Genomic DNA, 22036 nt, shown 5'->3' with positions numbered 1-22036 from the left:
GAACCTTAAAAAACTATGGAACCACTATGGAGGTTCCTTAAAAAACTACAAATAGAACTACCATACGACCCAGCAATCCCACTACTGGGCATATACCCTGAGAAAACCATAATTCAAAAAGAGTCATGTATCCCAATGTTCATTGCAGCACTATTTACAAATAAATCACAGCAAGATCTTTCTTGACCCACCTCCTAGAGTACTGGAAATAAAATGAAAAATAGACAAATGGGACCTACTGAAACTTAAAAGCTTTTACACAGCAAAGGAAACCACAAACAAGACTAAAAGATGACCCTCAGAATGTTCTCTGTCTTCTTAAACAAACAAGAGTCCAAGCTCCTTCTCAGGCAATGCACATGAAGAATATAACGAGGTGTCAGCACCCAGTCCATTTCCAGTTTCTAATGGGTATTCTCTGATATGGCTCATCTTTCCTCAGTCCATTTCCTTGCTCATCCAATCAACCAACCAATAGGACACATTAAAATGATGATTTCCGATGTGTTGGCAGGGCCCCTCCGTCTCCATTCTCACCTCCAGCAGAAATGCACCACTGCCAGTCCAATCCCACATCTCCCACTTCCTGCCTACTTAACTTATTACCATCAGAGTCAGTCTCCATATTGATGCAGAAAGAGAGGTGCTTATGAAGGGAGGAGGAACAGAACAACTGTATTGGGACAAAATACAACAGCTATGGACTGGCGGAGGGCAGTTCACTTTTCTGGTGGGGACAGACCATGTGTTTCCAAACTGGTGGAACAGATACCAGGAGAGGGGCGAGGGCACTGCACAGCATGGTATGCAGGAGCCACTGAGTTCCTTCTTCAGACCAGCTCCGTGTGCCATGTTAAAGGAAATTTCTCATTGATTCTGACAACAAGCTGAATTCCAGCCCTACTTCCCAGTATTTATTTTCATCTTTTCCAGTGTTTTCCAGGCATCATCATGGGTAAATGAGTGAGGCTGTATCAGAAGCCAGAGGCAGACATCATTTTAAACTTGAAGCCCTTATAGCCACCTTTTTCACATCCTCTTTAGGTACAGTTCAAAACCAGACATGGTATTTTATTTTATAGAAGTTTCTCAACCAAGAGCAATTCTTCTCTCCTCACCCCACCCTCAGGGACATTCTGCACTGTCTCGAGACATTTTTGGTTGTCACAACTGAGGATACTACTGGTATTTAGTGACTAGAGGCCAGAAACGTTGCTAAACATCTATGGTAGACAGGGCATCCTTCTACAACAAAGATGTTTCTGATCCAAAATGTCACTAGTATCAAGGTTGAGAAATCCTGCTTTATATTTTAGCAAGGGTCCAATTTAGACAGTAGCTCTTGGGGGAGCTATTTGACAGAGGCCTTTGCTACTCTCCCGATCACCTGTATTAGCACCACATCCCTTATCTGAATGCCCCAGCTACATTAATTTTCTGTTGATTAGAATACACAAATCCTTCTCCAGCTGCAATGGGAAAGGACAGCTTTTGCCCTCTTTGGTCTTCCCATCCAGTGATGCAGTGCAGGAGAGACACACCATCACTAAAAGCCCCCAGGCCACCAGCAGTAAAGCGGTGCTGAATCCAGCATGACTGGGGTAGACATGCACAACAACAGCAGACAGCTGGATTCCCCAGTGGGAAACTGGGGCGAACAGGACACATTTTGTCTAATTAGACAAACGGGGTTGAAAGAGCACCGGAAAGATGCTCCGGAACTCATCCTCAGAATACCAGCAGCAGCTTTGAGCCAACAGGAGTCAGAACCTCTGGGCTGCATGGGTGATGGACTGTGTGGGTCTGCGTGCGGGAATGGGCTACATTTATACAGCTGTCTCAGCGCCTTCAGATAGGCATCTGTATACTGAACAGCAGTGGCTTCAGTGATTGCCTGACGAAAGCTCTGAAAGTATTTTCCCCAGTTAAAGGGAAGAAGACATTTTTTAAAAACTCTGCCACTTTAAGAGAACGAGACCAGTTACCCATGAGGCACGGCTGGACGTGACAGGCCCGGTACTCCAGGCCTCTCTGCGGCAGCTCTCTCTGAGTCAAGGAGCTGGCTGCTGGCTGAGTAATTGCTGGAATTAGCCTCGAGACCTCAACGCCCACTGCCAACATGCTCTTCTGGACTCTGTAATTCAGAACCACGGGGGGTAATGCTACTGGTTGCAACGCTCTTAGCGTTTTTACATGTTTTCTGTGGTTGTCACTTTGGTTTGATCTGGAACATTGTTTATTTTGTGTCTTTGTTTTTTGGCTCTTGGAAATACACCCGTGGGTATGCTAGACACAGGGATTCTCCCCACCTCCAAAAAAAAAAAAATCAACCAAAACCTTTGCTGTATTTCCCATGCAGGTGCAGCATACGGAGATACAGACCCTCACACACATCAGCAAGAGCATCCCTCAAAGTAGCTTCTGTTATAAAAGGCCAGTCCAGGTCTGACGTCTGATGTGTGGACAGAGCTTTCTGTACCCTAAGCTGACTGGTTTCCTGCTCTTCTCCCTCCTCCAGCCACAGGGATTCCAGCCAATGTCCAGAGAATCATCAGCTACGAAACATCGATTATTTTTATGTATCTGTTTCTCTTAGATCCTTGAAAGCAGGGCACATTTCTTCCACCTTAGAAAACAGCAAGAGGCAACCGACTGCCACATTATCCAGTCCCCTGTCCCCACAAGATTACAACCCAGTGGGTTAGAACAACGGGCTGGTAATTAACCTTAACGATATTTTACAAGGGTACCAAGTTCTTCTGCATAGATCATCTAACCCAGTCCTCCCCAGGGTGAGGATGGGCAGGGGGGCGGGCATTCCACCATTCAAGACATTTATATTAAACAAAGCGCTATACTAGATGCCATGGGTTTTTCAAACACTCAAGGAAAAGCGGAAGGGAGGAAGACCCACCCAACTATATTTTAAAAAATGATAGAAAGAAAATAAATAGTCTAGGATAAACAACAAGGTCCTAATGTATAGCACAGGGAACTATATTCAATATCCTGTGATAAAACATAATGGAAAAGAATATAAAAGAAGAATGTATCTATGTGTGTAACTGAGTCACTTTCCTGTACAGTAGAAATTGACACATTGTAAGTCAAATATACTTCAAAATTTTTAAAAATAGAAAAAAAAAAGAAAGAAAATAAATAGTTTAGATTTGGCTCAGCAAAGAGAGTAGAAAACCAAGTCCCATCATTCAGTTATAAATATTGTCCTTAGGAATTTGTCCAATTCCCCAGATCTCCCACTAGGACACTCTTCCTTCCATATTCCACAACAACTGGGAAAGCTTGAGCACTGGCATTTCTAACCGGCTTAATCTTCCTGACTATGTTATAAATGTTTGCTTTCCCTCTGCAACTAGACCACAGGAAATTTAAGCAGTTGCTTACTCGTCTGCCCCCTCACTGGCCTTAATGTACTCTGCACACAGTAGGAGCTCTGTGCATGGTGCTGAATAAAACAGAAAATCTAGTGTCTTTAACTCCAGTCTGGGGCATCAAGGAGACCAGTGTTCTTGGATGGCTCAAGTGCTCACAGGAATTTGTCCACTTTCACCAAGGCACGGAATCCTGCCATTACCTATGGTCAGAGCTAGAAGAGACCTTTTAAATCATAAGGTATTTTACAGGTGAGTAACTGATGCCCAGAAACGCAAAGTGACTTTCCCAAGACCATGAAATGAACGGAAAAGCCAGGACTAGAATCGCGGGCCTCTAAAGCATCAGATGTGAGTAAAAAAATGTCACAGAACCTGGAGATAAAATGAGGAACCTCTCCCCTCTGCCTACCCTGATAGAACAGAAGGAGACGGCATATATTTGCATCCCATCCCAGCTGACTAATTTGCTCATATAATCAGATGTACTTCCTCGGCTACATGCTTCCAGTTCACTGTTTGGCTTAAAAAATGATTAAAAGGTTCAAAAACAACTATCTATTTCCATTTCCAAAATGGATTTTACTGCAATAGGCTCTGTATTAATAAACACATACAAATGTCACTCTGTGAAGAACATATTGCCTGCAAATAACCTTTCGATTAGAAACAGACGCTGTGGCTTCCAGCATCTAAAGCGTTTTTAATTGAAATGTCCTGGTCGCAACTGAAATCAGGCTGGAGGCAAATTCTTTCTACTCAGGCTCTGTTCTGAAGGTCTGACCTTCCCTTGGGATTCTGTGTTAGTACTCTCAAGCACCCGGGATGCACACACAGCCCGCCAGTCCAGAATGTGCTCCTGAATCTGTCCTTTCAATACAGATCATCCAGTCCTTGCCAGTAAGCAGTGTCCACACTGACTTAGGAGGAGGAAAGGAAACTGTGCTGGTTGCAGTCTATGTGGATATTTCTCACTGGATCCAAATTCAACAAATGTGGACCGAATGCCTATTACATGTTAGACCCTGTGAGAAGTACTTCACGCGAGCTTTCTCTCCTTACCCTTGAAGCAGATCGGATCGTAGACAGATAGATGAGAAGTCAACAACAATGGCCATCATTTAGGGAACTGCCCCAAGTATTTCACATGCATTAACACATTTAAGGCAGTATCCTTATTATCTCCATTTTACAAATGATCAAACTAGGGCTCAGACCTAGCACATGGGAGAGGAGGGATTCATATCCAGGTGGTCTGTCCACAGCCTGTGCCTCTAACTTCTATGCCAGGCCATATCTCTTGCCTTCAGCAATAAGACAGTCTACTCTTCTCCTGGGGTTCCTCCTCTTAAATAATGCTGGGGATCCTTTATCCCACAGTCCCTTTATCTACAGGCCAAGCGTCTTCCATATTTTCAGGTTTATGGAACACTCTCAAACACTCTCGTCTACTATAGCACACGTTTCCCTAAATACCATAGTCCATATGTCATTGGTAAATAGGAGGACAACGCCCATACAAAACACAAATGGTGTCTGTTTATATGTAATTTTTTCTTAGCTTATTAATACTCAGCCCCAAGTAAAAGCATCTGAACACAAAACCCACTAACAGAGTTGATTACATTACCGTACCAGGTACCCGTTCATCCCGCCCCTCTTTCCTATTAGCCTAGTAGAGCCGCATGCTCTGCCACAGACAGACATAATGCACAGTTCTCGAAGATGCAGTGTAAAAGAACATCACAAAACAAGGATCCAGAGCCATCCATCTCAGTCATCACTCAAATCTGTGTAAAGCCTACAAGCACTTTTCCCCACCCCCCTCTAACCCTGCCTTCAGAACTCAGCAGTCTCTATCCCCCCCTCCCATCAAGGTACCGTCACCTTTTAAGGTAAAGGCTGATACTCCCTAGAATATTTATTTCTTAGTAATTCAGTGTGACTTTCCAGTTGAGCCGATATCCTTATTAGGCTTATTGTTTTTCTTCGTGTTCTGGATGGAGTTTCAGAGATTTGGGGTGATCTACCCAACTCTCTTTTTCCGTAAGTCCTGTTATCTTTTTGTGTGCCATTTTATATAACCTGAGATTTTTCAAGTTTGTATGCCTCGCATTACACCAGAAACACCTTGAATTGGCAGCACAACCAAAAGCATGAAACTGTATCCAGTTTCCTCAAGATTCCCATGGTCTCTGGTCAGCACTGAGTTGCTGTGAGAACAGAGCTGCCTTGGCCACGTCCATTTATATAGTCTCCCATATCATTCAGAGTTTTTAGTTGCAAACAACAGAAGGCACTCTAGATAACTGGAGCAGAATCGAAATTTCTTAAGGACATTAGGTCACAGAACATCTGGGTGGACCAGTGAATCAGGCTGGGAGATGACGGATTCACCAGAGAGCCCCTGCAGGCCCTACTGCAGATACGACGAGCACCCTCTCGAGAAACACTTCAGTGGGATGCCTCTCCTGACTACCTTCTGAATCAAAGTCACCCCTTTGATGCATCTGACTGGCAGAGCCTGTAATATATTCTGGTACTGGCTGCCAGGGAGACGCAGAAAGTGACTTTTTGACTTGTACTTTGAGGAGGTAGAGTTCAGAAGGCCAGACATTTCCCCAAGCCAGAAGGATGTCCAAAAGGTACTTACTGAGTCACCAGAGGATGGAGCAAATGTCCACTCTACTTAGGAAGCAAATTGTACCCAACTCCTGGCAAACACTGATCTCCTGGTACTAGGCTGGTGCCCTACCAAGCCCCTCCCCCACAGCAAGTCGACCCCTTTCCTCACAGGTGTGCTTGCTTCAATGTTCTGTCTGATGTCCACCAACTCAACAGCACGTATCATGCTCATTGCAACAGACCTTGATCTTGTATGTTGACTAACATTTGGAAACATCCCCAAGGTTCCAAGGCTGCACTTATTAACAGGTCATGTTCAAAGGAGTAACATATTCCCACGAGCACACCAGGATTTTGACAATCCCCCAAAAGAAATGATGGAGAAGAAAATCGCTACCCTGACTCACAGCATCATACCTCTTCCCTGGTACATCAGCAACTCCTCATTCCTACAGACTGCAGGGTATGCCCAACTCCCAGCTCGCTGACTGTCCCTTCACACATTCTTCTCATTTGGGTAGAGGTTTTCTGAATGCAAATGAAACTTCTCTAATTGATATAAAAGTTTTCATCATTTTAAATGTTGGTATTATTGACATATTAGTGATAAAGATCCTCCCACTCTAGTACATTAATTAATAGGCTACACTATGCATTTTCTACTGAAGGTTTTTTCCCTTCAGTACATCAATTCCATTGTCTAAGTGAGGACTTCAGATGTGTTAGGATACATATACGTAAGTAATTTTTAACTACAGCTACACTTTCCCAGCAAACTCTTTAGTCACCCATTTCCAAGTTACTGCTTAGAATCTGAGCCTGACTTTGATTATTTTTTTAAAATTTTTTATTGAAGTATAGTTGTGTTAATGGTGTGTTAATTTCTGCTGTACAGCAAAGTGACTCAGTTATACACATGTACATTCTTTTTTATATTCTTTTCCATTATGGTTTATCACAGGATATTGGATATAGTTCCCTGTGCTATACAGTAGGACCTTGTTGTTTACCCATTCTATATATAATAGTTTGCACCTGCCAATCCCAAACTCACAGTCCATCCTTCCCTCCCACCTCTCTGGCAACCACAAGTCTGTACTCTACGTGTGTCTGTTTCTGTTTCATAGATAGGTTCATTTGTGCCATATTTCAGATTCCACATATAAGTGATATCACATGGTATTTGTCTTTCTCCTTCTGACTTACTTCACTTAGTATGATAATCTCTAGTTGCATCCATGTTGCTACCAATGGCATTATTTCATTCTTTTTTTATGGCTGAGTAATATTCCATTGTATAAATGTACCACATCTTCTTTATCCATTCCTCTGTTGGTGGACAGTTAGGTTGTTTCCCTGCCTGACTTTGATCTTTCAAACAGCATTCAGTGGAGCTTATTTTAACCAACACATATCAACACTTCCCCCCCCCCACCCCCGCCAGTTAACGGTCCTGTCTCAGGAGATGTTGATAGACAAAATTAACACCACAAATTGTCCTCATGGAGCTCACTGCCTCTCCGGGGAGACAGGAAGTGTGCCATGATGACGTGGCAGGGTAAGAGCTGTGAGGAAAAAGAAATCACAAGAGGCTGTGGATACATGTTGGAGAGCAAGGAGGCAACTCTGAAGAGGTGATGGATGGCCTGTGACTGAAGGGTTGAGTAGGAAACAGCCTGGAAGCAAGGGGGAAGGGGAAGAACATTCGGGAGAGGATATAAAAGCCAAAGAGAGCATCGCCGGTTAGGGCGACACTGTTCGGCGTGACTATGGCTGGTGCCAGGGCAGCAGGAGGGAAAGTGGTGGGAGCTGAGGCAGGTCAGACCTTCACAGGGCTTGTATGGCCTGAAGAGGAGAAAGCTTCAGGCGGATTTCAACAGATGACAGGACCCAACCTACTTTTTGAGGCATCTGTGGCGGCAGAGTAGAGGGTGGATTTGAGGAGGGTGAGGCGAGAGGCAGGGATGCACACAGAGGCTAAGGTGGTCATTCTCACCACCCAAGGACTTGAATCAATGCAGAGGAGAGCGAGGAGGAGGGCGTACAGTTCAAAAGTAAAAACAACAATCGGCACTCAAGACCTTGCATGGCCTGGTCCAGGACAACCTCCCAGCCTCCCTGTGCCCCCGTCACTCTGCGCTTCAACCACTAGGACCTTCTTTCTGTCCTTCCTCCTGGAATGCACCCTGCTCTTTGAGGATACTTTTCCCTCCACCTCAGCATTGCCTCCTGGGGAGCCTTCCCCCCGGGGAGCTCCCGTTCCACTCCTGGATCAAGTGCCCTACGCACTTGTAGGACCATGTGTCTCCTTCTTGGCACTGCTGGCTACTATATTTGTCCACAAACGTGTATGATGTCCCACAGACAGCTCTCTGCTCCCAAACCCTAAGCTTCATGAGAGCAGGAGCCATGTCTCTATTTGCTTCCTACTGTGTTCTAGCCCACAGTAGGTACAAAAATGATCTGATGATAAATGAGTGGATCCCTGCATTTAGAATGATTGATCTCACCCATGTGGTATTGATTTGCTTGATTTAACTCATGTTTTTGAAGTGCCTGACTTTCCTCCTAATAGCAGCATTTCACAAATGGGGAAACGGCAGCCGTGATATGAAAAAACTTGCTAGTCAAGTCACGTTGCTAGTAAGTACCAGAGCTGGCTTGGGTTTGGGCTACAGCCAGCTCCACCTGTTCACGTCCATCCCGTGGACACACCATCTGTTGCCAGGTGCTCAAAGGAAAATGGAGGAGAAAGCAAGCTCACGGAGCTTACATGTCAATCATCAAACCGGAGAAAGCACCATCCTAGATTTCTCTTTAAAAACAAAAAATTGGTGTTGCCATTCAGTCTACTATCACCCCAGCAGATGAACAAGGAGTCAAGTGAAGTATAAGGATGGTGACAACAATGAACAATTATTAAGTGCTTACTCCATGCTGAGTGCTATTTTAAGCACTTTAAATATATCAATGTCACCTCATCCTCAAAAAAAGCCTGGGAATTGGGTATTATTACTAATACTCATTGTACAGATGAGGAAAGTCGAGCACAGAGCTGTCAAGTTGGTCACAGAATCAACAGTGATGCAACCAGCATTCAAACCCAGGCAGCCCAACACCGGAGCCTGAACCCCAAGCCACCAACCGTGACCTTCAAGACGGCAGAGCGCCCCAGGGGGAGCACCTAACTCCTCCAGGGGAGCCAGCAAGGGCTCTGCAAGAGAGGTCATGACCTCTGCACCCAGTGCTGAGAAGGCCTATATGGGAAGAGGGAAGCAAACACGCACAAAAAGAAAGAAGAAAATTAAGGAGTGAGTCTTGTTCAGGGAACAGAAAGTAGTTAATGCGGCTGCTCACGGGGCTAAGAGTTAAGTCAGGAAAAGGCAGTTGAATACATGGCGGTGGAGGGAGGAAAATGGCTGATTAAAACTGCCTTTTGTTGGTTTGTCTGTAAACTGTGTTTCGATTCAATGGCTGGACTGAGGGGACAGGTGGAATGAGGAACAAAGTAAAGGTGAGGTTCACAATAGAAGGGAAACGGAAGATGAGGGGCCTCGGTTACGGTGCACACAGTACAAATGAAGAAAACAGGGCACGCTCGGTTAATATTTAACAGGAGGAACTGACAGAACTTAGGGACCAAAAATGCGGGACGTGAAGGGTGGTGATGAAGGGCATTTCCAGACCGACCCCAAGGTTTCTGCATTGGTTAATATGGGTGGGGAGCCATCCCTAAGATGGGCGGAGAGTAGGGATGGGACAAAGGGGAGGTTGGGAGGGGGTAAGAGTGGATAAGGAGTTCCTTTTGCGGCAAGCTGAATGGCTAGTAAGATGGATGTTGATCTTTCAACTAAGCAGGCAGAAATACAATTGAACACCCAGCACCTCTACAAAGGAAGAAGACACTTGGCATTATCAGGTAGACCAGTGTGGGCCAAGAGAATGTGCGTGATGATGGAAATGTTCTATATCTGCCTTGTCCAAGATGAGAGCTACACGTGGCTACTAAGCACTTAAAATGTGGCTAGTGCAACTAAGGAACAACAAAGTTTGTAATTTTGTCGGACTTTAAACCATTTAAACTTAAATAGCCACAGGTGGCTAGTAGCTGCTGTATTAAAGAGCACAGATCTGAACAGGAGCGGCTCGCTAATAATAACAACACCAGAGCTGCTCATCAGAGGCTGCCGAGATTGGAAGGGACCTTAGAGTTTATCAGGTATAATTTTCTCATTTTACAAAGAAGAAAACTAAGGCCCCCAACAGGAGAAGTGACGTGCACAAAATCATTGCAGCGAGAGAGCAGCAAGGCAGGCTGGAGCCACGGCCTTCTGTATCTGATCCAACGCCCTTTCCATTTCACAGGCTGCTTCTGGTACTGATGCAAAAATGACTGCAATTTTATTTAAATCTGGAGTGTGGAATCGATGCGGCTCATGGGCAAAGCCAAGTAAAGATCATGTACTCCCCCTGCTGAGCGAGACATCCCAAACATCCCTGGGTAAGTAGCTACATCAGATACTTTAGATGCAGATAACAGAACCCACTCTGGTTAGTTTTAATAGGAAAGGAATCGATTAAGGAAGGATCAGCAGTTTGCACAATCTCTGAGAGAGGGTCTCAAAGCCAGGCTTGGAGGCTATGCAGTCAGGTACTGTTGTCAAATCACACCACCACTGCTCTGATGGGGACCCTACTGTGCTTGCCACTGGGCTCAGGGGAGTGGCCAGCCAGATATCTGCCTCTCCACGCTGGACGGCACTGCTGCCAGGATCACCAGAATGCATTCCACGGCCCCCTCCCTCCACATGTCATTCTCAGTAAAAGCTAAAGAGAGGGGAGGAGACTCTTGCGACAAAGGAAAACAAGTTTCTGGCTTCTACCTGGTACAGAAGCCCCACAGGTCAGAACAATCCCCAGGAATTAGGAAACGAATTTTTTAAAAAGGCACCGGGCTTCCCTGTTGGTGCAGTGGTTAAGAATCCACCTGCCAACGCAGGTGACACGGGTTCGAGTCCTGGTCTGGGAAGATCCCACATGCTGCGGAGCAACTAAGCCTGTGCGCCACAACTACTGAGCCTGTGCTCTAGAGCCCGTGAGCCACAACTACTGAGCCCGCATGCTGCAACTACTGAAGCCTGCGTGCCTAGAGCCCGTGCTCCACAACAAGAGAAGCCCCCGCTCTGCTCGCCACAGCTAGAGAAAGCCCGCGGGCAGTAATGAAGACCTAAAGCAGCCAAAACTAAAATAAATAAATTAAAAAAAAAAAAAAAAGGCAACACCACCACCACTTAACAAATGCCCTGTTGAATAAATACCCCATCTGTACTGGTTTGGACCATGGATTTTACAGCCCATCCCACTCAGCAGCATCCTTCCCTGACCCAGAGCTTTGTACACTTAAAATTATGTCTCTATATTGCAAATTTTCTCAATTAATTCACCAGGGGCTCTTTTCAATTTTTTTAAAGGATACATTTATTCACCAGAACATCTATATTGATAGAAGCTATGTATGGTGGGAAGTGAATTATGCATTTCGACTCTTGGAGCGTGAAGGGTTTCTTTTCTTTTCTTTTTTAATCTGGATTTTCTAATTAACAAACTCGATATAGCACAGCCATGAAGATGAACAATTCTGGAAAGTTCTTCCTCAGAAGTGGCAGCAGTAGGAAGGAAGCAAGAGTGGATCTGAGAAATCTTCTAAGAACTGAAAAGTACTGTAATGTGAGGCTTAATCATCGAGGCTCTTCCATCCTAAGATTCTACAAAGGGAAGGAAAAGACTACAAATCACTCCAGGTGTTGGAGTCTGGGGGAAGAGAAATGCTGTCTTGGACAGTGATTGTGATGGGGGAAGCCAGGAAGGGGTTCAGTCTGTGACAAAAACTGAGAATGTACCAACCGAGAATATGAGGGGAGAATATACCAACTCATTATGCAACAGCTCTCATGAGCGAACCAGATGGAGTTCTCCTCCAGGCATCCCCAAGGTGGGGGACCAGTGCTGTACTTAGATCGAGGAGGCCTCCTGTCCTGAGGGTGGCCGACATCCAAGGGGAGCGGCACAAAGACAGGGGCACGGAGGGTTAAGAACTGGACCTTCAGAGACTCCACAGTGAAGGAGCGAGAGCTCACGAGGCAAGATGGTTACTTGTCCCCATGAGAAAGCTACAAACACCACCCCGGGTGGCCTTCCCAGAGCCAAGCCACGGTCTCCAAATGCCTATTGCCAGGTTCCACCATCGTTTAACTGCCTCCAGGTTCATGTCCACATGTATAATCACACCTTTTACAACACACCAAGCAAACGTAAACAGAAGGAAATTAAAGGATAGTTAGGGCTACTGTTACTCAACACAGAGTAGCTTTCACAGCAGCTGGTTGTCAAAGAAACTTCCCTGAGGAGCATGGACAGGCCTGGGTCACCAAGCTCCAGCTCACGGTAGAGCAGCATGGTAATGGCTGAGGTTCAAAGATCACAATTTCACTAAATTCCTAGCTAAGCCTGACACAGACCTGTTACACCCCTACTGAAAACCCTCCAATGGCTCTTACCGCATCTAAAAGAGACCCTGCTCTTCTTTACCGTCCGGCCGTCGTCTCGTCCTCCAGAATCATTTTGGACCCTTAGCTCCTTGCTCCACACCCTCCAGCCCCACGGGCTTCCCTGCTTCCATTCCTCAAGGGGCTCCTTCCCATCTCAGGGCCTTGGCGCTTGCCCTTCCCTCTGCCTGAAACAGTCCAGCCTCAGATCTCCCCCGGAAGCCTCTTCCCACTCGCCCTTCTCTTACCGAGGGTCACCTACCACCTCCAAGAGGCCCTTCCTGCCCATGCTATCAAAGGGAGCTAGCTCTCCCACCTGGCTCCTCCATCACATCATGGGCATTACAGGGCTTGCCTACTTGTTTTCTCTGTCTTCACCCACACAAGGCAAGCCAAGGGAGGGCAGGGGTATTGTCTAGCTCGTCATTGCTTTTATCCCAGCTCCTGGAATAGTGCTTAGGACACTTAATTGGTTGCATAAATAACTGGATTAAAAGAAAAAAGGATCACGGTGATGGTTGACCAGGGCTCCCTGACCTGTACAGGCCTCTGTTATGGGGGTGATGGCCAGTCCTGGTGTCTGAGTGATTCCCTGGGCCCAGCACAGGGACCAACTTTCCAGAGACCTGAAGACAAGGGGTAACACCCCAAAACATGGACTCATTTTCCACTCTACCTTCATTGGCCGAGCAGCTGCCAAGAACAAAGGCTGCATCTCCTGATACCTGGCAAACAAATGCAGTATTGCCTCACGAATTGATTGCTTCTCTGAGGTACCTACCAGTGTATCTGGGGAGAAGCTTCGAGAACATGTTGAGGAGCGGTTGTCCTTCTATGAGACTGGAGAGATTCCACGAAAGAATCTGGATGTCATGAAGGAGGCAATGGTTCAGGCAGAGGAAGCGGCTGCTGAGGTTACTAGGAAACTGGAGAAACAGTAGAAGAAATGCTTGAAGAAGGAAAAGAAAAGGCTAGCTGTGATTGCCCTGCATCTTCAGAAAACAGCAGTAGGACCCCGGAGGAATGTGAGGAGACAGATGAAAAGACCCAAAAAGACGAAGAAGCAAAAGCCCCAGGAGGCTCCTCAGGAGAATGGAATGGAAGACCCATCTGTCTCCTCCAAACCCCAAAAAAAGAAATCTTTTTCCAAGGAGGAGCTGGTTAGTAGTGATCATGAAGAGACAGCTGGCAATGGAAGTCTTACCAAGAGGAAGAAATCTTTCCCCAAAGAGGACCAGATAGTGACCCTGAAGAGTCAGGAAACAAGAGGGTCCCCAAGAAAAAGAGGAAATTCTCTTCCAAGGAGGAGCCTCTCAGCAGTGAACCTGAAGAGACTGCTGGCAGCAAGAGCTGCAGCTCCAAGAAAAAGAAAAAGCTCTGAAAGCTGTTCCAGGAAAATGAGAATGGACATTTCCCTAGGAGGGCACAACTTACAGAGATATTTCCCAGCCCATCCCCTATAGCCCAATAAAAATAAAAACAAATTCACGAGTCAAAAAAAAAAAGAAAGAAAAAAGGAGATGGTTACTAAGTCATGTTACATTTTTGAGAAATAAAACGTATTCATTAAACATTTTTTTAAATTAATGGCGCCAAATACGCAGGTGACCACTTCCCTATGCTCTATGTCCTTGGGTTAGTCAGACTAGAGGTACTGGTTTCAGCTCTGTCACCAGGAAAGGGAACTTTCTCCGTCCACTGCTCTACTCTTTTTTTTTTAATGGAATAAATATTACATTATTTTAAAATGGAGATATAATTGACATATAGCCTGTTAAAAACAAGACAATAGGCCCAAGATGGAGACACTTATGCTGAGCATGGAGAAGGCCGCATCTGAGATGGACCTGAGAAAAGCAGGACTTGGATATGGGGGCAGCGTGGGCACTTCATGCACAGGGAACACATGAGCCAAGAAAGGAAGCCAGGGAATGGGGGAAAGACAGAAAGCAGCATTTAGACCCATTTGGCGGTGACCCAAAGGAGAATAATGGTGAGATGAGATGGAAAGGGAGCCTGAGACCTACTGTGGTGGACCCAGGACATTGGTGTTGGGGGTGGGGGGGATTAGTCTGGTTCTGACAGAGGAAAGAGAATCACTGACTGGTTCTGAGCAGGGAGTGACAGCATCAGGTAAGTCGTCAAGGGTTCAGAAAGGGATAGTGAGCTGCCTAAAGTCACACAGTTAGGAGAGGGGCCAGGCCTCAAACCCTGTTACCCTGATTCCAGAGGTGAAGTGGGGTAGGGGGAAGGACAAAACTAACCCCTACTACGTCCCCACTGTTTCCAGGTACGGAGCTAAGTGTTTCGCATATAGTATTAAACCTCACTACAGCCCTATGAGGGAAGAAGCCCAAATTACTGACAAAGGTGCGTATCTTTCCTCCAGAAACAAAGGAAAGGGTGCTGTGAGAGATGGTGAGGAGACAGACTCAACAGGATCTGGAAGCTGACGGGGCCCGGGAGCAACGGTGGTTGCAGTCACCTTCTCTTCAGCATCCTGCCTGCATCCTATGATCTGCCTCCGTGGGGCCGCTTTGGGATCTGACTTTCTTCACGCACATGTTCCTCACTGGGAGGCTGCAGTCCCTGAAAGGAGAGGAGTGTGCAGTGGCCAGGGACCAAGGGGACTTGGTGGCCCCGACCCAGGTGCCACATCTCTCCTCCCATTGCCACTAAGAGGGGATCAGCAGTGCCTAATCAGGGGCAGAAATGCACAGTTCAGGCTCCCTCAGGCAGGGGCAGCTTTTATAATCAGCTCATTTACTTTTTATACCACTATTAAAAAATTATCTACATAGACAAACAAAAGTTGACTTCCGTGTTATAGTCACACAATAACAAATTCAAAATCCTATGTAACAAATCAGGTATTTGGCCTCTGGGTTATCACCTCTGTGTGTGCTGAAAAACAGATATATATTGGTTTTATCTTCCCTCCTTTTATATTTGTCTATAAAAATATACAGAGGGCTTCCCTGGTGGCGCAGTGGTTGAGAGTCCGCCTGCCGATGCAGGGGACATGGGTTCGTGCCCTGGTCCGGGAAGATCCCACATGCTGCGGAGGGGCTGGGCCCGTGAGCCGTGGCCGCTGAGCCTGCGCGTCCGGAGCCTGTGCTCCGCAACGGGAGAGGCCACAACAGTGAGAGGCCCGCGTACCGCAAAAAAAGAGAAAAAAAATATATATATACATAATGGTTTCAAGTATGTATTTAAGTTGTTTCTAAGCTACTAGACTGAATACAGATGCTAATTATCTTCCTGATTCTTACTCCCAGGACCAAATGCCCACATTCTTCCTCAACGTCTCCGCTTCCAGAGCAGCTCAGAGCCTAAACAGGTCTCAACTGTCCTGAGGAGACACAGGAAAGAGAGAGGCTTATCCCCAGCACTCTTCCTTCTCCTTCTCAGGAGGACGCCTTTAACCCGAAATGAATCTCGCTTTTGACTACTAGACTTCTTTTTTTTTTTTTTTTTTTTGTGGTACGCAGTCCTCTCACTGTTTTGGCCTCTCCTGTTGCGGAGCACTGGTTTTGGACGCGCAGGCTCAGCGGCCATGGCTCACGGGCCCAGCCGCTCCGCGGCATGTGGGATCCTCCCGGACAGGGGCACGAACCCGTGTCCCCTGCATCGGCAGGCGGACTCTCAACCACTGCACCACCAGGGAAGCCCTTGACTACTAGACTTCTTAAAGATGCAAGGCGGACTCTTTTGAACATTTTGGACATCATACAATCCAAGACATATTTCAAATGACTTCTTTATCAGCACCGTTAACTATAGCAAATGTGGTGGTGAACTTCAGGGTGCTCAGAATAGAGGTGGAGAAAAACTACCCTGTGATTCATGAAGCTTCTGTTCTGCTGTGGGGCTGGTTTTATGAATGGGTCAGGTAGGTACAGGTTGTCACTAAGGGAAAGCTAAAAACCGTTTTGCTTATTTCAGAATTCAGTGAACCATTAATTCACACATCACTGAAATGTGCTGCCCTCTGACAATTCAAAGACCCTCCAGACCATTGTGGGATCCCAGGATCAACCTCCAGAAGAAGAACAAAAGACACTTCAGAAGTGAGCAGCTGGCCCATTCTACCTTCTCTCTCACCAGAACAAAATCACGCTTCAAAAGGGCACACTTGTGCTGTTTCATGGACACGTTAGCATTGTACAGGATTGAATCTGCACTATACTGAACATTCTCTAAGCAGAATCTGTTTGCTTATGCAAAGGGATTTATCTTCTGATGAGTGTATTAACTCCAGAGAGCTTCTCAAACAGCTTTAGGGCCATGCCTGAGGCTCACTGCCTTTTTCTGTTTGCCTAAGAAGTACCCATGGCATCACCGCCACACTACACTTCTGGTCCTGACAGGATATCAAAACAGTCTCCTAAGGGCAAAAGTAATGGCTCTGATGCACTCACACATGGACTTTAGAATAAAAAGGGAAAGTGATGACCTTTATTGAATAAATTGCTTTTTTTTTTTTTTGGCAGTGCCATGAGGCTTGTGGGACCTTAGTTCCCCAACCACAGATTGAAACCAGGCCCACGGCAGTGAAAGCACCGAGACTTAACCACTGGACCACCAAGGAATTCCTGCTATTTTTTTTTAAGTTAGATTCTTATTTGAAATATGTATTTGAAATGGCTTAAATAGCTAAATATAAACAATACAGAAAATAAGACGAAAACACAGGTGAATACTTTCCTGTTTTTTACACGCATAAGCGTAGGAGCAATTGTTTAAAAAAAAAACTGACAAATTTTATCTTTCAGACAATATGTAAGAGGGATGTCTCCAGGTTTTCTTTTAAAAGTCACGAGAGCATCCTGTATTACTTAAACCGATTCCCCAACCTGAGGAACTTAGAAGAGGGCAGGGAGGTAGGTACAAAGCAATTAGAGTATACCTTTCATAAAAGGGGTAGGGCTGGCTACAATTCTGGGTAACATGAAATATGCCTCGGTCAGCAAGAATCAAACCGAACATCACTAGTCAATTCCACTTTCTTGCCAAAACTTAACTAAGCTAAATTTAAACAAGCCATCCTGTTATCTAAAATCAAAGAGCTGGTTTCTTCTGTAATCTCTTTTCCTAGATTGGTCACTTTTTTCCTTTTTCTTTTGTAGCATCACATTAAGAATTCCAGCCAATATTCTTCTGAGGCTATTTCTTAAGTGAGTTGTGATTACTGTTTCCTGAAAGTCTTCCCTTTGGTTTCTATAAGATGCAGAAGGACCGAGCACACTGAGTTTTCCCACAGTCATCATAAAACGCCAATATCAAAAGTGCTCACATTTCATTAAACGTGACAGAGCCTTCCTGCCCCATAGCTCAGTGAAGCACTCCAACAACTTAAAAGGAAACATGTCCCTCCCTGCAGTTGCCCAGACTGAGATCACAGAGCTGCAGCTTCTTTCCTTCCAAACGCTAAGCATTCAATACAGCGTGCCAACCCAGAGTACATGCTAAGAGTTTACTGGAGCCAATAAATGCAGTTAATGAAAAAGAAAAACAAAAAAAAACCGATGCCAATTTCTCCAACATCTCCTCTTTTACAAAGGGAAATGTATTTTCTTCTCCCGGCCATCACAGGACAAGAAGGGTCCCACAAGTACGACCCCACATTCTTCCAACCTCTAAGGTGCTCTCCAGCGGTATACTTCCAGGAAAGCGCCGTTGCCCACCGGAGTCACTAAGTCACCATTCACTGCTTTGCTTCTTCGTTCCCCCGGCAATCGTGTGCTGTTTCTCTCCACCCGACTGAAAATGCTTTCTCTAAGTCTAAAGGGCACTTAAGACCTTCTGGTGGCTAAATACAAGAGCTCCTCCAATTAAAAAGAAAAAAAAAAATCCCCACTCAAACCACCTTCTTCACCAGCTGCCATGCCTTTCTTTCCTCCCTATCACGGCTTAACTTCTTAAAGGAGTTGTGGCTGCCATTCCCTCACCTCCCACTTTCATTGTGCCCACACCCTTCTTCAACCCCGCTGGCTTCTGGGGTCGACATGCAGATGAAACAGTTCTCACTAAGGTGCCCAAAGATCAACAGGGCTCAGTCCCCACCAGGCATGACCTCCAAAACTGGGAGCAGAAACGACCCATTTTCTAAAGACAGCTGCAAACAAAAGGGTTTGCACCCCATCCTGGGATTACTAAGAGATGGACAACTGACTGCTTCCCCAACTGCCTCTCTACCCCACACCCGGCCCCACCCTATCCCCAAGCTGGTAAGAGGACCGAGGAAGAGACTCCTTCGAGCCCCTAGGTTCCTGGCTTAATGGGGAGTGCTGCTGTATGTTGGGGGAGGGGATGAAGAGACTTCATCCAGAGACTGGGCCTGCCTGCAAGAAGGGGAGACTTTTACTCCCACAGTGGATAACAGTGGGCACGTTGACTTGTCCCACCCCTACCAGAGTAAAAGAAAGGAAAACTGCAGGAAGATAGCAGGGCAGAAACAAGCCCCAGATCTGCTTGGTCCACAGAACAACCGATTAAGGTGACTAGTTGAGCATCTTACTAGCACGCACCCATAAGGGCCTCCTGCCAGGGCCAGGGCGTCCCAGCATCTGTTCCAGTTACATTAGAGGCACTTAACCCTTCCCTCTGCCTCCTCTGCACCCAACATAGGAAACACGGTTGGAGCCCAGAAGAAGGACAGGGAGGAGGGGTCCCAGAGGCAGACCACCCTCTTCCTCACTTAAAGTTGCTCAAACCACAAGGCTGGCAAGAGATGAGCTCAGGGAAAGCTTTCAATCAAATGTCTATTTTCCTCACCGTGGTATTCCCAGATGTAACCAAGGAAGTGGCACATGGTAGGCTTAATAACTATTTGTTGAATAAATGAACAGCTTCTTCTTAATCCTCACCCTCTGTGTCCTTTCTGCCTCATTTCATTCATTTACTCATTCAGTCACTTCCACACAAATGTTTGCTTTTTTCTTTGTTTGGTTGGGTTTTTTTGTGTTTTTTAACATCTTTATTGGAGTATAATTGCTTTTCAATGGTGTGTTAGTTTCTGCTTTATAACAAAGTGAGTCAGCTATACATATACATATATTCCCATATCTCCTCCTTCTTGCGTCTCCCTCCCACACTCCCTATCCCACCCCTCCAGGTGGTCACAAAGCACCGAGCTGAACTCCCTGTGCTATGCGGCTGCTTCCCACTAGCTATCTATTTTACATTTGAGAGTGTATATATGTCCATGCCACTCTCTCACTTTCTCCTAGCTTACCCTTCCCCCTCCCCGTGTCCTCAAGTCTATTTTCTAGTAGGTCTGTGTCTTTATTCCCATCCTGCTCCTAGGTTCTTCATGACCTTTTTTTTTTTTTTTTAGATTCCATATATATGTGTTAGTATACAGTATTTGTTTTTCTCTTTCTGACTTACTCCACTCTGTATGACAGACTCTAGGTCCATCCACCTCACTACAAATAACTCAATTTCATTCCTTTTTATGGCTGAGTAATATTCCATTGTATATATGTGCCACATCTTCTTTATCCATTCATCTGTGGATGGGCACTTAGGTTGCTTCCATGTCCTGGCTATTGTAAACAGAGCTGCAGTGAACATGTGGTACATGACTCTTTTTGAATTATGGTTTTCTCAGGGTATATGCCCAGTAGTGGGACTGCTGGGTCGTATGGTAATTCTATTTTTTGCTTTTTAAGGAACCTCCATATTGTTTTCCATAGTGGCTGTATCAATTTACATTCCCATACACAAATGTTTGCTGAAGGTTGATTCCATACAGTTTAATTATGGAAAGGTGATTGAGGCGTGTTCCCTGCCCTCAAGAAAGTTACTAGAGAAAGTAAGAAAAGTACAAACTTGCAGCTACCACAGTAATTATGTGAACAGTAGCACAGGAGTAATACAAAGTACCAAAGACATTAACTCAAAAAATCCAAACTCCCTGAAGTACACCCAGACAGTTTTTCTTATCGGTTTAGATATAGAATTCTCATGCCTGCCTTTCCCATGACCACTGGCCCTTTAACCCTCCTAACTAAAATACATTTACCCTTGATGTGTCAAGGGTAACTGTTTACACACCGCCTTGTGTGTGTGATATCCTGGAGAAAGCCAGGATAATCCAGATTCCTTGGGTCTGGGGTAGGCCAAGGAGATTTCCAAGCACAGCCTTGCATAAAGACCTAGAGAAAGGACAAGGTATGTATGGCCTTGCTCGGAACACCACCATATGCAATCTGTCACAGAGGAAACGCTGCTGGTTTGGGATCAGGGTGATGCCAAAGAGGTACATGTCCCCTCAGACAGCATCTTAACCACAGGGAGATGGCCATGCATTGTGGAGAACTGAACTACTAAAACATCTACCCAGAAATCACATGTGATTTACAATACTGTTTATTAGTGGACTCAGAATTAATTAGCGTTTAGAGCTACATATTTGCAGAAAGGAAATCACTCTACATGATTTCTGGTTTCCTTGTGATCTTAGCTTATAGTCCCTCAGCAACCATTATTGCTCCCCACATATATTTTTGATAGGTATTTTTAATGACCATTTTCCACCATTATTAGAATAATGAATACATGCTCAGTATAATAAAAAATCTAAAAAGTACAATAAAGTTTATAACAGGAAAAATATCGTGCATATTATTACCAACACTGTTAATCTTCTGGTTTATTTCCATTTAACCTCTGTTTGATTTAATAGCTATTTGGAATTAATATGCCCCATAAGCCAACGCTGGGAAAAATCACCAATATACTAGGATATAAACTGCCATCTGTGATCTCTTTCAGTGATGAACAAGACTGTATCTTCACGATTGTGAAACAAGTAGCAGATTCAGTTTAAAAAGCTTAAATTCAACGGAGGGAAAATTGGTCAAGAGGGTTGTTTAATGTATGAATGCAAGCTGGCTCTCTTCACTTTTCTTTTTTTTATAAATTTATTTATTTACTTTATTATTTATTTTTGGCAGCGTTGGGTCTTCATTGCTGCGCGTGGGCTTTTTCTAGTTGCAGCAAGCAGGGGCTACCCACGGCATGTGGGATCTTCCTGGACCAGGGATCGAACCCATGTCCCCTGCATTGGCAGGCGGATTCTTAACCACTGAGCCACCAGGAAAGTCCCCTCTTCACTATTCTATTTGTCTTTCCAGTAGCCCAATAGTTGGGTAACTATCATTTCAGATACAAACCCCTTTAAAAATAAATTCCTTTGATTGTTTAAAAAGGATATTCTTGTGTGATTCTGGGAGGCACAAAAAACAGAGCTAGTGGTGTTTTCTTGTCAAATATATGGTTGCCATTATTTATCAAGATATCTCACAAGGATTTTATTTTCATCTCAGTATTCCATAATAGACACGCTATTCCAATGATGCCTAAAATAAAAACGATTGGCTTACCTAACTAAGAAATCATGCAGTCCAACGTCAAAATACCTGTTGAAGGGAGACAAAGACAAGCATATCAATAGAAGATATTCAC

The 22036-nt window shown here is 45.1% G+C and overlaps 1 protein-coding gene and 1 non-coding gene across 4 annotated transcripts in view; one reads left to right on the top strand and one right to left on the bottom strand.

The window, feature by feature from the left end:
* Nucleotides 1–22036, bottom strand: part of HHAT (hedgehog acyltransferase) — a 363625-nt gene that overhangs the window by 129988 nt on the left and 211601 nt on the right. For all 3 annotated transcript variants that reach the window (XM_029230718.1, XM_029230716.1, XM_029230717.1), the window contains one exon: nt 21955–21990. In XM_029230718.1, coding sequence (XP_029086551.1) covers nt 21955–21990 — 36 coding nt within the window. The remainder of the gene's footprint in view (nt 1–21954; nt 21991–22036) is intronic.
* On the top strand, nt 13067–13152 carry LOC114900173. Its single transcript, XR_003794788.1, has one exon. It is a non-coding gene; the product is annotated as a small nucleolar RNA SNORD86 (small nucleolar RNA).

Source organism: Monodon monoceros, unplaced genomic scaffold (genome assembly GCF_005190385.1).
Source record: "Monodon monoceros isolate NGI ecotype Baffin Bay Population unplaced genomic scaffold, NGI_Narwhal_1 Super_Scaffold_18, whole genome shotgun sequence".
Lineage (NCBI taxonomy): Eukaryota > Metazoa > Chordata > Mammalia > Artiodactyla > Monodontidae > Monodon > Monodon monoceros.
This window is presented reverse-complemented; position numbering and strand designations above follow the sequence as displayed.